At 43.9% G+C, this 19,514-nt stretch overlaps 1 protein-coding gene across 1 annotated transcript in view; it reads left to right on the forward strand.

The window, feature by feature from the left end:
* The window catches only part of atp6v0d1 (ATPase H+ transporting V0 subunit d1), a 30,112-nt gene that overhangs the window by 6,883 nt on the left and 3,715 nt on the right, over positions 1 to 19,514 (forward strand). Inside the window, exons 3-6 of the mRNA XM_071400427.1 lie at positions 9,274 to 9,452; positions 15,146 to 15,225; positions 16,016 to 16,093; positions 18,066 to 18,242. Of these exons, the coding sequence (XP_071256528.1) occupies positions 9,274 to 9,452; positions 15,146 to 15,225; positions 16,016 to 16,093; positions 18,066 to 18,242 (514 nt within the window). The remainder of the gene's footprint in view (positions 1 to 9,273; positions 9,453 to 15,145; positions 15,226 to 16,015; positions 16,094 to 18,065; positions 18,243 to 19,514) is intronic.

Consider the following 19,514-nt stretch of genomic DNA (forward strand, 5'->3'; position numbering starts at 1 on the left):
TTGATGAAGACATGAGGTTTGGGTCTGTAATGTCCTGCAGGTGTGCTATTACAGTATTGATGAAGACATGAGGTTTGGGTCTGTAATGTCCTGCAGGTGTGTTATTACAGTATTGATGAAGACATGAGGTTTGGGTCTGTAATGTCCTGCAGGTGTGTTATTACAGTATTGATGAAGACATGAGGTTTGGGTCTGTTATGTCCTGCAGGTGTGTTATTACAGTATTGATGAAGACATGAGGTTTGGGTCTGTAATGTCCTGCAGGTGTTATTACAGTATTGATGAAGACATGAGGTTTGGGTCTGTTATGTCCTGCAGGTGTTATTACAGTATTGATGAAGACATGAGGTTTGGGTCTGTTATGTCCTGCAGGTGTTATTACAGTATTGATGAAGACATGAGGTTTGGGTCTGTAATGTCCTGCAGGTGTGTTATTACAGTATTGATGAAGACATGAGGTTTGGGTCTGTTATGTCCTGCAGGTGTGTTATTACAGTATTGATGAAGACATGAGGTTTGGGTCTGTAATGTCCAGCAGGTGTTATTACAGTATTGATGAAGACATGAGGTTTGGGTCTGTAATGTCCAGCAGGTGTTATTACAGTATTGATGAAGACATGAGGTTTGGGTCTGTAATGTCCTGCAGGTGTGTTATTACAGTATTGATGAAGACATGAGGTTTGGGTCTGTAATGTCCTGCAGGTGTGTTATTACAGTATTGATGAAGACATGAGGTTTGGGTCTGTAATGTCCTGCAGGTGTGTTATTACAGTATTGATGAAGACATGAGGTTTGGGTCTGTAATGTCCAGCAGGTGTTATTACAGTATTGATGAAGACATGAGGTTTGGGTCTGTTATGTCCAGCAGGTGTTAGTACAGTATTGATGAAGACATGAGGTGTGGGTCTGTAATGTCCAGCAGGTGTTATTACAGTATTGATGAAGACATGAGGTTTGGGTCTGTTATGTCCTGCAGGTGTTATTACAGTATTGATGAAGACATGAGGTTTGGGTCTGTAATGTCCTGCAGGTGTTATTACAGTATTGATGAAGACATGAGGTTTGGGTCTGTTATGTCCTGCAGGTGTTATTACAGTATTGATGAAGACATGAGGTTTGGGTCTGTAATGTCCTGCAGGTGTTATTACAGTATTGATGAAGACATGAGGTTTGGGTCTGTTATGTCCTGCAGGTGTTATTACAGTATTGATGAAGACATGAGGTTTGGGTCTGTTATGTCCTGCAGGTGTGTTATTACAGTATTGATGAAGACATGAGGTTTGGGTCTGTTATGTCCTGCAGGTGTTATTACAGTATTGATGAAGACATGAGGTTTGGGTCTGTTATGTCCTGCAGGTGTTATTACAGTATTGATGAAGACATGAGGTTTGGGTCTGTTATGTCCAGCAGGTGTTATTACAGTATTGATGAAGACATGAGGTTTGGGTCTGTAATGTCCTGCAGGTGTGTTATTACAGTATTGATGAAGACATGAGATTTGGGTCTGTAATGTCCTGCAGGTGTGTTATTACAGTATTGATGAAGACATGAGGTTTGGGTCTGTAATGTCCTGCAGGTGTGTTATTACAGTATTGATGAAGACATGAGGTTTGGGTCTGTAATGTCCTGCAGGTGTGTTATTACAGTATTGATGAAGACATGAGGTTTGGGTCTGTAATGTCCTGCAAGTGTGTTATTACAGTATTGATGAAGACATGAGGTTTGGGTCTGTAATGTCCTGCAGGTGTGTTATTACAGTATTGATGAAGACATGAGGTTTGGGTCTGTAATGTCCTGCAGGTGTGTTATTACAGTATTGATGAAGACATGAGGTTTGGGTCTGTAATGTCCTGCAGGTGTGTTATTACAGTATTGATGAAGACATGAGGTTTGGGTCTGTAATGTCCTGCAGGTGTGTTATTACAGTATTGATGAAGACATGAGGTTTGGGTCTGTAATGTCCTGCAGGTGTGTTATTACAGTATTGATGAAGACATGAGGTTTGGGTCTGTAATGTCCTGCAGGTGTGTTATTACAGTATTGATGAAGACATGAGGTTTGGGTCTGTAATGTCCTGCAGGTGTGTTATTACAGTATTGATGAAGACATGAGGTTTGGGTCTGTAATGTCCTGCAGGTGTGTTATTACAGTATTGATGAAGACATGAGGTTTGGGTCTGTAATGTCCTGCAGGTGTGTTATTACAGTATTGATGAAGACATGAGGTTTGGGTCTGTAATGTCCTGCAGGTGTGTTATTACAGTATTGATGAAGACATGAGGTTTGGGTCTGTAATGTCCTGCAGGTGTGCTATTACAGTATTGATGAAGACATGAGGTTTGGGTCTGTAATGTCCTGCAGGTGTGTTATTACAGTATTGATGAAGACATGAGGTTTGGGTCTGTAATGTCCTGCAGGTGTGTTATTACAGTATTGATGAAGACATGAGATTTGGGTCTGTAATGTCCTGCAGGTGTGTTATTACAGTATTGATGAAGACATGAGGTTTGGGTCTGTTATGTCCTGCAGGTGTTATTACAGTATTGATGAAGACATGAGGTTTGGGTCTGTAATGTCCAGCAGGTGTTATTACAGTATTGATGAAGACATGAGGTTTGGGTCTGTAATGTCCTGCAGGTGTGTTATTACAGTATTGATGAAGACATGAGGTTTGGGTCTGTTATGTCCTGCAGGTGTTATTACAGTATTGATGAAGACATGAGGTTTGGGTCTGTAATGTCCAGCAGGTGTTATTACAGTATTGATGAAGACATGAGGTTTGGGTCTGTAATGTCCTGCAGGTGTGTTATTACAGTATTGATGAAGACATGAGGTTTGGGTCTGTAATGTCCTGCAGGTGTGTTATTACAGTATTGATGAAGACATGAGGTTTGGGTCTGTAATGTCCTGCAGGTGTGTTATTACAGTATTGATGAAGACATGAGGTTTGGGTCTGTAATGTCCAGCAGGTGTTATTACAGTATTGATGAAGACATGAGGTTTGGGTCTGTTATGTCCAGCAGGTGTTAGTACAGTATTGATGAAGACATGAGGTGTGGGTCTGTAATGTCCAGCAGGTGTTATTACAGTATTGATGAAGACATGAGGTTTGGGTCTGTTATGTCCAGCAGGTGTGTTATTACAGTATTGATGAAGACATGAGGTTTGGGTCTGTTATGTCCTGCAGGTGTTATTACAGTATTGATGAAGACATGAGGTTTGGGTCTGTTATGTCCTGCAGGTGTTATTACAGTATTGATGAAGACATGAGGTTTGGGTCTGTTATGTCCTGCAGGTGTTATTACAGTATTGATGAAGACATGAGGTTTGGGTCTGTTATGTCCAGCAGGTGTTATTACAGTATTGATGAAGACATGAGGTTTGGGTCTGTAATGTCCTGCAGGTGTGTTATTACAGTATTGATGAAGACATGAGATTTGGGTCTGTAATGTCCTGCAGGTGTGTTATTACAGTATTGATGAAGACATGAGGTTTGGGTCTGTAATGTCCTGCAGGTGTGTTATTACAGTATTGATGAAGACATGAGGTTTGGGTCTGTAATGTCCTGCAGGTGTGTTATTACAGTATTGATGAAGACATGAGGTTTGGGTCTGTAATGTCCTGCAAGTGTGTTATTACAGTATTGATGAAGACATGAGGTTTGGGTCTGTAATGTCCTGCAGGTGTGTTATTACAGTATTGATGAAGACATGAGGTTTGGGTCTGTAATGTCCTGCAGGTGTGTTATTACAGTATTGATGAAGACATGAGGTTTGGGTCTGTAATGTCCTGCAGGTGTGTTATTACAGTATTGATGAAGACATGAGGTTTGGGTCTGTAATGTCCTGCAGGTGTGTTATTACAGTATTGATGAAGACATGAGATTTGGGTCTGTAATGTCCTGCAGGTGTGTTATTACAGTATTGATGAAGACATGAGGTTTGGGTCTGTAATGTCCTGCAGGTGTGTTATTACAGTATTGATGAAGACATGAGGTTTGGGTCTGTAATGTCCTGCAGGTGTGTTATTACAGTATTGATGAAGACATGAGGTTTGGGTCTGTAATGTCCTGCAGGTGTGTTATTACAGTATTGATGAAGACATGAGGTTTGGGTCTGTAATGTCCTGCAGGTGTGTTATTACAGTATTGATGAAGACATGAGGTTTGGGTCTGTAATGTCCTGCAGGTGTGTTATTACAGTATTGATGAAGACATGAGGTTTGGGTCTGTAATGTCCTGCAGGTGTGTTATTACAGTATTGATGAAGACATGAGGTTTGGGTCTGTAATGTCCTGCAGGTGTGTTATTACAGTATTGATGAAGACATGAGGTTTGGGTCTGTAATGTCCTGCAGGTGTGTTATTACAGTATTGATGAAGACATGAGGTTTGGGTCTGTAATGTCCTGCAGGTGTGTTATTACAGTATTGATGAAGACATGAGGTTTGGGTCTGTAATGTCCTGCAGGTGTGCTATTACAGTATTGATGAAGACATGAGGTTTGGGTCTGTAATGTCCTGCAGGTGTGTTATTACAGTATTGATGAAGACATGAGGTTTGGGTCTGTAATGTCCTGCAGGTGTGTTATTACAGTATTGATGAAGACATGAGGTTTGGGTCTGTTATGTCCAGCAGGTGTGTTATTACAGTATTGATGAAGACATGAGGTTTGGGTCTGTTATGTCCTGCAGGTGTTATTACAGTATTGATGAAGACATGAGGTTTGGGTCTGTAATGTCCTGCAGGTGTGTTATTACAGTATTGATGAAGACATGAGGTTTGGGTCTGTTATGTCCTGCAGGTGTGTTATTACAGTATTGATGAAGACATGAGGTTTGGGTCTGTAATGCCCAGCAGGTGTTATTACAGTATTGATGAAGACATGAGGTTTGGGTCTGTTATGTCCAGCAAGTGTCTTATTACAGTATTGATGAAGACATGAGGTTTGGGTCTGTAATGTCCTGCAGGTGTGTTATTACAGTATTGATGAAGACATGAGGTTTGGGTCTGTTATGTCCAGCAGGTGTTATTACAGTATTGATGAAGACATGAGGTTTGGGTCTGTTATGCCCAGCAGGTGTTATTACAGTATTGATGAAGACATGAGGTTTGGGTCTGTTATGTCCTGCAGGTGTTATTACAGTATTGATGAAGACATGAGGTTTGGGTCTGTAATGTCCAGCAGGTGTTATTACAGTATTGATGAAGACATGAGGTTTGGGTCTGTAATGTCCTGCAGGTGTTATTACAGTATTGATGAAGACATGAGGTTTGGGTTTGTAATGTCCTGGAGGTGCGTTATTACAGTATTGATGAAGACATGAGGTTTGGGTCTGTTATGTCCTGCAGGTGTGTTATTACAGTATTGATGAAGACATGAGGTTTGGGTCTGTTATGTCCAGCAGGTATGTTATTACAGTATTGATGAAGACATGAGGTTTGGGTCTGTTATGTCCAGCAGGTGTTAGTACAGTATTGATGAAGACATGAGGTTTGGGTCTGTAATGTCCTGCAGGTGTGTTATTACAGTATTGATGAAGACATGAGGTTTGGGTCTGTAATGTCCTGCAGGTGTGTTATTACAGTATTGATGAAGACATGAGGTTTGGGTCTGTAATGTCCTGCAGGTGTGCTATTACAGTATTGATGAAGACATGAGGTTTGGGTCTGTAATGTCCTGCAGGTGTGTTATTACAGTATTGATGAAGACATGAGGTTTGGGTCTGTAATGTCCTGCAGGTGTGTTATTACAGTATTGATGAAGACATGAGGTTTGGGTCTGTAATGTCCTGCAGGTGTGTTATTACAGTATTGATGAAGACATGAGGTTTGGGTCTGTTATGTCCTGCAGGTGTGTTATTACAGTATTGATGAAGACATGAGGTTTGGGTCTGTTATGTCCTGCAGGTGTTATTACAGTATTGATGAAGACATGAGGTTTGGGTCTGTAATGTCCTGCAGGTGTTATTACAGTATTGATGAAGACATGAGGTTTGGGTCTGTAATGTCCTGCAGGTGTTATTACAGTATTGATGAAGACATGAGGTTTGGGTCTGTAATGTCCTGCAGGTGTGTTATTACAGTATTGATGAAGACATGAGGTTTGGGTCTGTTATGTCCTGCAGGTGTGTTATTACAGTATTGATGAAGACATGAGGTTTGGGTCTGTTATGTCCTGCAGGTGTGTTATTACAGTATTGATGAAGACATGAGGTTTGGGTCTGTTATGTCCTGCAGGTGTGTTATTACAGTATTGATGAAGACATGAGGTTTGGATCTGTTATGTCCAGCAGGTGTTATTACAGTATTGATGAAGACATGAGGCTCGGGTCTGTTATGCCCAGCAGGTGTTATTACAGTATTGATGAAGACATGAGGTTTGGGTCTGTAATGTCCAGCAGGTGTTATTACAGTATTGATGAAGACATGAGGTTTGGGTCTGTTATGTCCTGCAGGTGTTATTACAGTATTGATGAAGACATGAGGTTTGGGTCTGTAATGTCCTGCAGGTGTGTTATTACAGTATTGATGAAGACATGAGGTTTGGGTCTGTTATGTCCTGCAGGTGTGTTATTACAGTATTGATGAAGACATGAGGTTTGGGTCTGTAATGTCCTGCAGGTGTGTTATTACAGTATTGATGAAGACATGAGGTTTGGGTCTGTTATGTCCAGCAAGTGTCTTATTACAGTATTGATGAAGACATGAGGTTTGGGTCTGTTATGTCCTGCAGGTGTTATTACAGTATTGATGAAGACATGAGGTTTGGGTCTGTAATGTCCTGCAGGTGTTATTACAGTATTGATGAAGACATGAGGTTTGGGTCTGTTATGTCCAGCAGGTGTGTTATTACAGTATTGATGAAGACATGAGGTTTGGGTCTGTTATGTCCAGCAGGTGTTATTACAGTATTGATGAAGACATGAGGTTTGGGTCTGTAATGTCCTGCAGGTGTGTTATTACAGTATTGATGAAGACATGAGGTTTGGGTCTGTTATGTCCTGCAGGTGTTATTACAGTATTGATGAAGACATGAGGTTTGGGTCTGTAATGTCCTGCAGGTGTTATTACAGTATTGATGAAGACATGAGGTTTGGGTCTGTTATGTCCTGCAGGTGTTATTACAGTATTGATGAAGACATGAGGTTTGGGTCTGTAATGTCCTGCAGGTGTTATTACAGTATTGATGAAGACATGAGGTTTGGGTCTGTAATGTCCTGCAGGTGTTATTACAGTATTGATGAAGACATGAGGTTTGGGTCTGTTATGTCCTGCAGGTGTTATTACAGTATTGATGAAGACATGAGGTTTGGGTCTGTTATGTCCTGCAGGTGTTATTACAGTATTGATGAAGACATGAGGTTTGGGTCTGTAATGTCCTGCAGGTGTGTTATTACAGTATTGATGAAGACATGAGGTTTGGGTCTGTTATGTCCTGCAGGTGTTATTACAGTATTGATGAAGACATGAGGTTTGGGTCTGTTATGTCCAGCAGGTGTTATTACAGTATTGATGAAGATATGAGGTTTGGGTCTGTAATGTCCTGCAGGTGTTATTACAGTATTGATGAAGACATGAGGTTTGGGTCTGTAATGTCCTGCAGGTGTTATTACAGTATTGATGAAGACATGAGGTTTGGGTCTGTTATGTCCAGCAGGTGTGTTATTACAGTATTGATGAAGACATGAGGTTTGGGTCTGTTATGTCCAGCAGGTGTGTTATTACAGTATTGATGAAGACATGAGGTTTGGGTCTGTAATGTCCAGCAGGTGTTATTACAGTATTGATGAAGACATGAGGTTTGGGTCTGTTATGTCCTGCAGGTGTGTTATTACAGTATTGATGAAGACATGAGGTTTGGGTCTGTAATGTCCTGCAGGTGTTATTACAGTATTGATGAAGACATGAGGTTTGGGTCTGTTATGTCCTGCAGGTGTTATTACAGTATTGATGAAGACATGAGGTTTGGGTCTGTAATGTCCAGCAGGTGTGTTATTACAGTATTGATGAAGACATGAGGTTTGGGTCTGTAATGTCCTGCAGGTGTGTTATTACAGTATTGATGAAGACATGAGGTTTGGGTCTGTTATGTCCAGCAGGTGTGTTATTACAGTATTGATGAAGACATGAGGTTTGGGTCTGTTATGTCCAGCAGGTGTTATTACAGTATTGATGAAGACATGAGGTTTGGGTCTGTAATGTCCTGGAGGTGCGTTATTACAGTATTGATGAAGACATGAGGTTTGGGTCTGTTATGTCCTGCAGGTGTTATTACAGTATTGATGAAGACATGAGGTTTGGGTCTGTAATGTCCTGCAGGTGTGTTATTACAGTATTGATGAAGACATGAGGTTTGGGTCTGTAATGTCCAGCAGGTGTTATTACAGTATTGATGAAGACATGAGGTTTGGGTCTGTAATGTCCTGCAGGTGTTATTACAGTATTGATGAAGACATGAGGTTTGGGTCTGTAATGTCCTGGAGGTGCGTTATTACAGTATTGATGAAGACATGAGGTTTGGGTCTGTTATGTCCAGCAGGTGTTAGTACAGTATTGATGAAGACATGAGGTTTGGGTCTGTAATGTCCAGCAGGTGTTATTACAGTATTGATGAAGACATGAGGTTTGGGTCTGTTATGTCCAGCAGGTGTGTTATTACAGTATTGATGAAGACATGAGGTTTGGGTCTGTTATGTCCTGCAGGTGTTATTACAGTATTGATGAAGACATGAGGTTTGGGTCTGTAATGTCCTGCAGGTGTGTTATTACAGTATTGATGAAGACATGAGGTTTGGGTCTGTTATGTCCTGCAGGTGTGTTATTACAGTATTGATGAAGACATAAGGTTTGGGTCTGTAATGTCCTGCAGGTGTTATTACAGTATTGATGAAGACATGAGGTTTGGGTCTGTAATGTCCTGCAGGTGTTATTACAGTATTGATGAAGACATGAGGTTTGGGTCTGTTATGTCCTGCAGGTGTTATTACAGTATTGATGAAGACATGAGGTTTGGATCTGTTATGCCCAGCAGGTGTTATTACAGTATTGATGAAGACATGAGGCTCGGGTCTGTTATGCCCAGCAGGTGTTATTACAGTATTGATGAAGACATGAGGTTTGGGTCTGTTATGTCCAGCAGGTGTGTTATGAGAACCATGAGAGAGAACCCTCGCACCGGCTCTCACCATCTTGCAAAATGAAATGTACTATTTGCTATGCTCTTAACTACCCAAGTCATCACTGAAACACACTCTCTCTCCTCCCATCTTCACAGGTACAGCTACATGATAGACAATGTGATCCTGCTGATCACGGGCACCCTGCACCAGCGGTCCATCTCTGAGCTGGTGCCTAAGTGCCACCCGCTGGGCAGCTTTGAACAGATGGAGGCAGTCAACATCGCCCAGACTCCAGCAGAACTTTACAACGCCATCCTGGTCGACACCCCTCTGGGTAAGGCAGGACTGTGACTGCTGCATGCCAAATGGCACCGTATTCCCTATATAGTTTACTACTATAGACCAGAGCCCTATTCCCTATGTTCCCCATACTGGGTGGTTTACTAATGGAACTGTTCCCCATCCTGGGTGGTTTACTAATGGAACTGTTCCCTCTCCTGGGTGGTTTACTAATGGAACTGTTCCCCATCCTGGGCGGTTTTACTAATGGAACTGTTCCCCATCCTGGGTGGTTTTACTAATGGAACTGTTCCCCATCCTGGGTGGTTTTACTAATGGAACTGTTCCCCCTCCTGGGTGGTTTTACTAATGGAACTGTTCCCCCATCCTGGGTGGGTTTACTAATGGAACTGTTCCCCCATCCTGGGTGGGTTTACTAATGGAACTGTTCCCCATCCTGGGTGGTTTACTAATGGAACTGTTCCCCCATCCTGGGTGGTTTACTAATGGAACTGTTCCCCCATCCTGGGTGGTTTACTAATGGAACTGTTCCCCATCCTGGGTGGTTTACTAATGGAACTGTTCCCATCCTGGGTGGTTTACTAATGGAACTGTTCCCCCATCCTGGGTGGTTTACTAATGGAACTGTTCCCCATCCTGGGTGGTTTTACTAATGGAACTGTTCCCCATCCTGGGTGGTTTACTAATGGAACTGTTCCCCATCCTGGGTGGTTTACTAATGGAACTGTTCCCCATCCTGGGTGGTTTACTAATGGAACTGTTCCCCATCCTGGGTGGTTTACTAATGGAACCGTTCACCCATCCTGGGTGGTTTACTAATGGAACCGTTCACCCATCCTGGGTGGTTTACTAATGGAACTGTTCCCCCATCCTGGGTGGTTTACTAATGGAACTGTTCCCCCATCCTGGGTGGTTTTACTAATGGAACTGTTCCCCATCCTGGGTGGTTTACTAATGGAACTGTTCCCCCATCCTGGGTGGTTTACTAATGGAACTGTTCCCCCATCCTGGGTGGTTTTACTAATGGAACTGTTCCCCATCCTGGGTGGTTTACTATTGGAACTGTTCCCCCATCCTGGGTGGTTTACTAATGGAACTGTTCCCCATCCTGGGTGGTTTACTAATGGAACTGTTCCCCATCCTGGGTGGTTTACTAATGGAACTGTTCCCCATCCTGGGTGGTTTACTAATGGAACTGTTCCCCATCCTGGGTGGTTTACTAATGGAACTGTTCCCCCATCCTGGGTGGTTTTACTATTGGAACTGTTCCCCCTCCTGGGTGGTTTTACTAATGGAACTGTTCCCCCATCCTGGGTGGTTTACTAATGGAACTGTTCCCCATCCTGGGTGGTTTTACTAATGGAACTGTTCCCCATCCTGGGTGGTTTACTAATGGAACTGTTCCCCATCCTGGGTGGTTTTACTAATGGAACTGTTCACCCATCCTGGGTGGTTTACTAATGGAACTGTTCCCCCATCCTGGGTGGTTTTACTAATGGAACTGTTCCCCATCCTGGGTGGTTTACTAATGGAACTGTTCCCCCATCCTGGGTGGTTTTACTAATGGAACTGTTCCCCATCCTGGGTGGTTTACTAATGGAACTGTTCCCCCATCCTGGGTGGTTTTACTAATGGAACTGTTCCCCATCCTGGGTGGTTTACTATTGGAAATGTTCCCCCATCCTGGGTGGTTTACTAATGGAACTGTTCCCCCATCCTGGGTGGTTTTACTAATGGAACTGTTCCCCCATCCTGGGTGGTTTTACTAATGGAACTGTTCCCCATCCTGGGTGGTTTACTAATGGAACTGTTCCCCCATCCTGGGTGGTTTACTAATGGAACTGTTCCCCCATCCTGGGTGGTTTACTAATGGAACTGTTCCCCCATCCTGGGTGGTTTTACTAATGGAACTGTTCCCCCATCCTGGGTGGTTTTACTAATGGAACTGTTCCCCCATCCTGGGTGGTTTTACTAATGGAACTGTTCCCCCATCCTGGGTGCTTTACTAATGGAACTGTTCCCCCATCCTGGGTGGTTTTACTAATGGAACTGTTCCCCCATCCTGGGTGGTTTTACTAATGGAACTGTTCCCCCATCCTGGGTGGTTTTACTAATGGAACTGTTCCCCATCCTGGGTGGTTTTACTAATGGAACTGTTACCCATCCTGGGTGGTTTTACTAATGGAACTGTTACCCATCCTGGGTGGTTTTACTAATGGAACTGTTCCCCCATCCTGGGTGGTTTACTAATGGAACTGTTCCCCATCCTGGGTGGTTTACTAATGGAACTGTTCCCCATCCTGGGTGGTTTACTAATGGAACTGTTCCCCATCCTGGGTGGTTTACTAATGGAACTGTTCCCCATCCTGGGTGGTTTACTAATGGAACTGTTCCCCATCCTGGGTGGTTTACTAATGGAACTGTTCCCCATCCTGGGTGGTTTACTAATGGAACTGTTCCCCATCCTGGGTGGTTTACTAATGGAACTGTTCCCCATCCTGGGTGGTTTACTAATGGAACTGTTCCCCATCCTGGGTGGTTTACTAATGGAACTGTTCCCCATCCTGGGTGGTTTACTAATGGAACTGTTCCCCATCCTGGGTGGTTTACTAATGGAACTGTTCCCCATCCTGGGTGGTTTACTAATGGAACTGTTCCCCATCCTGGGTGGTTTACTAATGGAACTGTTCCCCATCCTGGGTGGTTTACTAATGGAACTGTTCCCCCATCCTGGGTGGTTTACTAATGGAACTGTTCCCCCATCCTGGGTGGTTTACTAATGGAACTGTTCCCCCATCCTGGGTGGTTTACTAATGGAACTGTTCCCCCTCCTGGGTGGTTTTACTAATGGAACTGTTCCCCCTCCTGGGTGGTTTACTAATGGAACTGTTACCCATCCTGGGTGGTTTACTAATGGAACTGTTCCCCCATCCTGGGTGGTTTACTATTGGAACTGTTCCCCCATCCTGGGTGGTTTACTATTGGAACTGTTCCCCATCCTGGGTGGTTTACTATTGGAACTGTTCCCCATCCTGGGTGGTTTACTATTGGAACTGTTCCCCATCCTGGGTGGTTTACTATTGGAACTGTTCCCCCATCCTGGGTGGTTTTACTAATGGAACTGTTCCCCATCCTGGGTGGTTTTACTAATGGAACTGTTCCCCCATCCTGGGTGGTTTTACTATTGGAACTGTTTCCCACCCTGGGTGGTTTACTATTGGAACTGTTCCCCCATCCTGGGTGGTTTACTAATGGAACTGTTCCCCCATCCTGGGTGGTTTTACTAATGGAACTGTTCCCCCATCCTGGGTGGTTTTACTAATGGAACTGTTCCCCATCCTGGGTGGTTTACTAATGGAACTGTTCCCCCATCCTGGGTGGTTTACTAATGGAACTGTTCCCCCATCCTGGGTGGTTTACTAATGGAACTGTTCCCCCATCCTGGGTGGTTTACTAATGGAACTGTTCCCCCATCCTGGGTGGTTTTACTAATGGAACTGTTCCCCCATCCTGGGTGGTTTTACTAATGGAACTGTTCCCCCATCCTGGGTGGTTTTACTAATGGAACTGTTCCCCCATCCTGGGTGGTTTTACTAATGGAACTGTTCCCCCATCCTGGGTGCTTTACTAATGGAACTGTTCCCCCATCCTGGGTGCTTTACTAATGGAACTGTTCCCCCATCCTGGGTGCTTTACTAATGGAACTGTTCCCCCATCCTGGGTGGTTTTACTAATGGAACTGTTCCCCATCCTGGGTGGTTTTACTAATGGAACTGTTCCCCATCCTGGGTGGTTTTACTAATGGAACTGTTCCCCATCCTGGGTGGTTTACTAATGGAAATGTTCCCCATCCTGGGTGGTTTACTAATGGAACTGTTCCCCCATCCTGGGTGGTTTACTAATGGAACTGTTCCCCATCCTGGGTGGTTTTACTAATGGAACTGTTCCCCCATCCTGGGTGGTTTTACTAATGGAACTGTTCCCCCATCCTGGGTGGTTTTACTAATGGAACTGTTCCCCCATCCTGGGTGGTTTACTAATGGAACTGTTCCCCCATCCTGGGTGGTTTACTAATGGAACTGTTCCCCATCCTGGGTGGTTTACTAATGGAACTGTTCCCCATCCTGGGTGGTTTACTAATGGAACTGTTCCCCATCCTGGGTGGTTTACTAATGGAACTGTTCCCCATCCTGGGTGGTTTACTAATGGAACTGTTCCCCCATCCTGGGTGGTTTTACTATTGGAACTGTTCCCCCTCCTGGGTGGTTTTACTAATGGAACTGTTCCCCCATCCTGGGTGGTTTACTAATGGAACTGTTCCCCATCCTGGGTGGTTTTACTAATGGAACTGTTCCCCATCCTGGGTGGTTTACTAATGGAACTGTTCCCCATCCTGGGTGGTTTTACTAATGGAACTGTTACCCGTCCTGGGTGGTTTACTAATGGAACTGTTCCCCCATCCTGGGTGGTTTTACTAATGGAACTGTTCCCCCATCCTGGGTGGTTTTACTAATGGAACTGTTCCCCATCCTGGGTGGTTTACTAATGGAACTGTTCCCCATCCTGGGTGGTTTTACTAATGGAACTGTTCCCCATCCTGGGTGGTTTTACTAATGGAACTGTTCCCCATCCTGGGTGGTTTACTATTGGAACTGTTCCCCCATCCTGGGTGGTTTACTAATGGAACTGTTCCCCCATCCTGGGTGGTTTTACTAATGGAACTGTTCCCCATCCTGGGTGGTTTTACTAATGGAACTGTTCCCCCATCCTGGGTGGTTTACTAATGGAACTGTTCCCCCATCCTGGGTGGTTTACTAATGGAACTGTTCCCCCATCCTGGGTGGTTTTACTAATGGAACTGTTCCCCCATCCTGGGTGGTTTTACTAATGGAACTGTTCCCCCATCCTGGGTGGTTTTACTAATGGAACTGTTCCCCATCCTGGGTGGTTTTACTAATGGAACTGTTCCCCATCTTGGGTGGTTTTACTAATGGAACTGTTCCCCATCCTGGGTGGTTTTACTAATGGAACTGTTACCCATCCTGGGTGGTTTTACTAATGGAACTGTTCCCCCATCCTGGGTGGTTTACTAATGGAACTGTTCCCCCATCCTGGGTGGTTTTACTAATGGAACTGTTCCCCCATCCTGGGTGGTTTTACTAATGGAACTGTTCCCCATCCTGGGTGGTTTACTAATGGAACTGTTCCCCCATCCTGGGTGGTTTTACTAATGGAACTGTTCCCCCATCCTGGGTGGTTTTACTAATGGAACTGTTACCCATCCTGGGTGGTTTTACTAATGGAACTGTTCCCCCATCCTGGGTGGTTTACTAATGGAACTGTTCCCCATCCTGGGTGGTTTTACTAATGGAACTGTTCCCCATCCTGGGTGGTTTACTAATGGAACTGTTACCCATCCTGGGTGGTTTTACTAATGGAACTGTTCCCCCATCCTGGGTGGTTTACTAATGGAACTGTTCCCCCATCCTGGGTGGTTTTACTAATGGAACTGTTCCCCATCCTGGGTGGTTTTACTAATGGAACTGTTACCCATCCTGGGTGGTTTTACTAATGAAACTCATGGAATTGAGAATGCAAGGAAGAAGAGTCTTTGAACAACAGACCGGAGGGTTTTTATATCCTGTAGCGAACACTAGATGGCGCTAAAACTCAACTCATAAAGTGTCATCCTCTAAATCCTGTTTTAACGTCTGATCATTTCTTCAGCTGCTTTCTTCCAAGACTGCATATCTGAGCAGGATCTGGATGAGATGAACATCGAGATCATTCGTAATACTCTGTATAAGGTGAGCAAGGGGTTTCATTCAACCGTAATACTCTGTATAAGCGGGCAAGGGATTTCATTCACCCGTAATACTCTGTATAAGGTGAGCAAGGGATTTCATTCACCCGTAATACTCTGTATAAGGTGAGCAAGGGATTTCATTCACCATTAATACTCTGTATACGGTGAGCAAGGGATTTCATTCACACTTAATACTCTGTATAAGGTGAGCAAAGTATTTCATTCAACCGTAATACTCTGTATACGGCGGGCAAGGGATTTCATTCACCCATAATACTCTGTATAAGCGGGCAAGGGATTTCATTCACCCGTAATACTCTGTATAAGGTGAGCAAGGGATTTCATTCAACCGTAATACTCTGTATAAGGTGAGCAAGGGATTTCATTCCCCGTAATACTCTGTAATAAGGTGAGCGAGGGATTTCATTCACCCGTAATAGTCTGTATAAGGTGAGCAAGGGATTTCATTCAACCTTAATACTCTGTATAAGCGGGCAAGGGATTCCATTCACCCGTAATACTCTGTATAAGGTGAGCAAGGGATTTCATTCCCCGTAATACTCTGTAATAAGGTGAGCGAGGGATTTCATTCACCCGTAATACTCTGTATAAGGTGAGCAAGGGATTTCATTCAAACTTAATACTCTGTATAAGCGGGCAAGGGATTCCATTCACCTGTAATACTCTGTATAAGCGGGCAAGGGATTTCATTCACATTTTTAATTCACAATGTTAAACAACAACATGCATCAGAAGATAGTCATTGACTTTATCCGTGTCTCCATTTCCAGGCTTATCTGGAGGCTTTCTACAAGTTCTGCTCCACTCTGGGAGGAACCACTGGTGACACCATGTGCCCTATTCTAGAGGTCTGTGAGCGTGTCCCTTATTAGAAGGTTAACTTGATATACAGTGTCTTCGGGAAAGTATTCAGACCCCTTGACTTTTTCCACATTTTTGTTACGTTACAGCCTTGTTCTAAAATGGATTACAAAAGAAACTCATTCATCTACACACGATACCCCATAATGACATCACAATACCCCATAATGACATCACAATACCCCATAATGACAAAGCAAAAACAGGCTTTTAGAAATTTTGGGACCCTTTGCTATGAGACCTGAAATTGAGCTCAGGTGCATCCTGTTTCCGTTGATCATCCTTGAGATGTTTCTACAAATTGATTGGAGTACACCTGTGCAAAATTCATTTGATTGGACATGATTTGGAAAGGCACACACCTGTCTATATAAGGTCCCACAGTTGACAGTGCATGTCAGAGCAAAAACCAAGCCATGAGGTCAAAGGAATTGTCCGTAGAGCTCTAAGACAGGATTGTGTCGAGGCACAGATCAGGGCAAGGGTACCAAAACATTTCTGCTGCGTTGACGGTCCCCAAGAACACAGTGACCTCCATCATTCTTAAATGGAAGAAGTTTGGAACCACCAAGACTCTTCCTAGAGCTGGCTGTTCGGCCAAACTGAGCAATCGGGGGAGAAGGGCCTTGGTCAGGGAGGTGACCAAGAACCCGTTGGTCACTCTGACAGAGCTCCAGACCTTCTCTGTGGAGATGGAGAACCTTCCAGAAGGACAACCCATCTCTGCAGCACTCCACCATTCAGGCCTTTATGGTAGAGTGGCCAGACGGAAGCCATTCCTCAGGGAAAGGCACATGACAGCCCGCTTGGAGTTTCCCAAAAGACACCTAGAGGACTCTCAGACCATGAGAAACAAGATTCTTTGGTCTGATGAAACCAAGATTGAACTCTTTGGCCTGAATACCATGTGTCACGTCTGGAGGAAACCTGGCACCATCTCTACAGTGAAGCATGGTGGTGGCAGCATCATGCTGTGGGGATGTTTTTCAGCGGCAGGGACTGGGAGACTAGTCAGGATTGCGGGAAAGATGATCGGAGAAAAGTACAGAGATCCTTGATGAAAACCCGCTCGGGACATCAGACTGGGACGAAGGTTCACCTTCCAACAGGACAATGACCCTAAGCACACAGCCAAGACAACGCAGGAGTGGCTTCGGGACAAGTCTCTGAATGTCCTTGAGTGATCCAGCCAGAGCCCGGACTTGAACCCGATCAAACATCTCTGGAGAGACCTAAAAATAGCTGTGTGGCAACGCTCCCCATCCAACCTGACAGAGCTTGAGAGGATCTGCAGAGAAGAATGGGAGAAACTCTAGGCTCCCGAGTGACGCAGCAGTCTAAGGCACTGCATCTCAGTGCTTGAGGCGTCACTACAGACACCCTGGTTCGATTCCAGGCTGTATCACAACCGGCCGTGATTGGGAGTCCCATAGGGCGGTGCACAATTGGCCCAGCGTCGTCCGGGTTTGGCCGGGTGTAGGCCATCATTGTAAATAAGAATTTGTCCTTAACTGACTTGCCTAGTTAAATCAAAATAAAAACTCTCAGAATACAGATATGCCAAGCTTGTATCGTCATTCCCAAGAAGACTGGAGGGTGTAATAGCTGCCAAAGGTGCTTCAACAAAGTACTGAGTAAAATGTTTTTATTTTTTATATATATTTGCAAATGTCAACTTGTTTTTGCTTTATCATTAGGGATATTGTGTGTGTGTGTGCGTAGTGATGAGAAAAGAAAACCATTTAATCCATGTTAGAATAAGGCTGTAACGTAACAAATGTGGAAAAAGTCCAGGGGTCTGAACACTTTCAAAATGCACCGTGGTTCTCTTTAGTCATTTATACTGGACCATCCAATTGAAAGAAAAATTGTACCCACACCTTGAAGTGTATTCTAGTATATTAATCTGTCACCTGTCAATTAATCAGTTTCCTATTTCCCCTCCCTGTCTGTGTCCAGTTTGAGGCGGACAGGAGGGCCTTCATCATCACCATCAACTCATTTGGTACCGAACTGTCTAAGGAGGACCGTGCCAAGCTGTTCCCCCACTGTGGCAAGCTGTACCCTGAGGGGCTGGCTCAGCTTGCCCGCGCTGACGACTACGAACAGGTCAAAGCTGTGGCCGACTACTACCCTGTAAGTTATACTACTATTGCTACTACCCTGTAAGTTATACTACCATTACTACTACCCTGTAAGTTATACTACCATTACTACTACCCTGTAAGTTATACTACCATTACTACTACCCTGTAAGTTATACTACCATTAGTACTACCCTGTAAGTTATACTACTACCCTGTAAGTTATACTACCATTACTACTACCCTGTAAGTTATACTACCATTACTACTACCCTGTAAGTTATACTACCATTACTACTACCCTGTAAGTTATACTACTATTGCTACTACCCTGTAAGTTATACTACCATTACTACTACCCTGTAAGTTATACTACCATTACTACTACCCTGTAAGTTATACTACCATTACTACTACCCTGTAAGTTATACTACCATTAGTACTACCCTGTAAGTTATACTACTACCCTGTAAGTTATACTACCATTACTACTACCCTGTAAGTTATACTACCATTACTACTACCCTGTAAGTTATACTACCATTACTACTACCCTGTAAGTTATACTACTATTGCTACTACCCTGTAAGTTATACTAACATTACTACTACCCTGTCAGTTATACTACCATTACTACTACCCTGTCAGTTATACTACCATTACTACTACCCTGTCAGTTATACTACCATTACTACTACCCTGTCAGTTATACTACCATTACTACTACCCTGTCAGTTATACTACCATTACTACTACCCTGTCAGTTATACTACCATTACTACTACCCTGTCAGTTATACTACCATTACTACTACCCTGTCAGTTATACTAACATTACTACTACCCTGTCAGTTATACTACCATTACTACTACCCTGTCAGTTATACTACCATTACTACTACCCTGTCAGTTATACTACCATTACTACTACCCTGTCAGTTATACTACCATTACTACTACCCTGTCAGTTATACTACCATTACTACTACCCTGTCAGTTATACTACCATTACTACTACTACTAGCCTAGCCAGCTGGCTACCACCCTATCATTTACTGGGCCTTACTACTGCTACTACTAGCCTAGCCAGCTGGCTACCACCCTGTCAGTTACTGGGCCGTACTACTGCTACTACTAGCCTACTACCCGGTCAGTTACTGGTCATTACTACTGCTACTACTAGCCTAGCCTGCTGGCTACCACCCTATCATTTACTGGGCCTTACTACTGCTACTACTAGCCTAGCCAGCTGGCTACCACCCTGTCAGTTACTGGGCCGTACTACTGCTACTACTAGCCTACTACCCGGTCAGTTACTGGTCATT

The sequence above is a fragment of the Salvelinus alpinus genome, chromosome 5 (genome assembly GCF_045679555.1).
Source record: "Salvelinus alpinus chromosome 5, SLU_Salpinus.1, whole genome shotgun sequence".
NCBI lineage: Eukaryota > Metazoa > Chordata > Actinopteri > Salmoniformes > Salmonidae > Salvelinus > Salvelinus alpinus.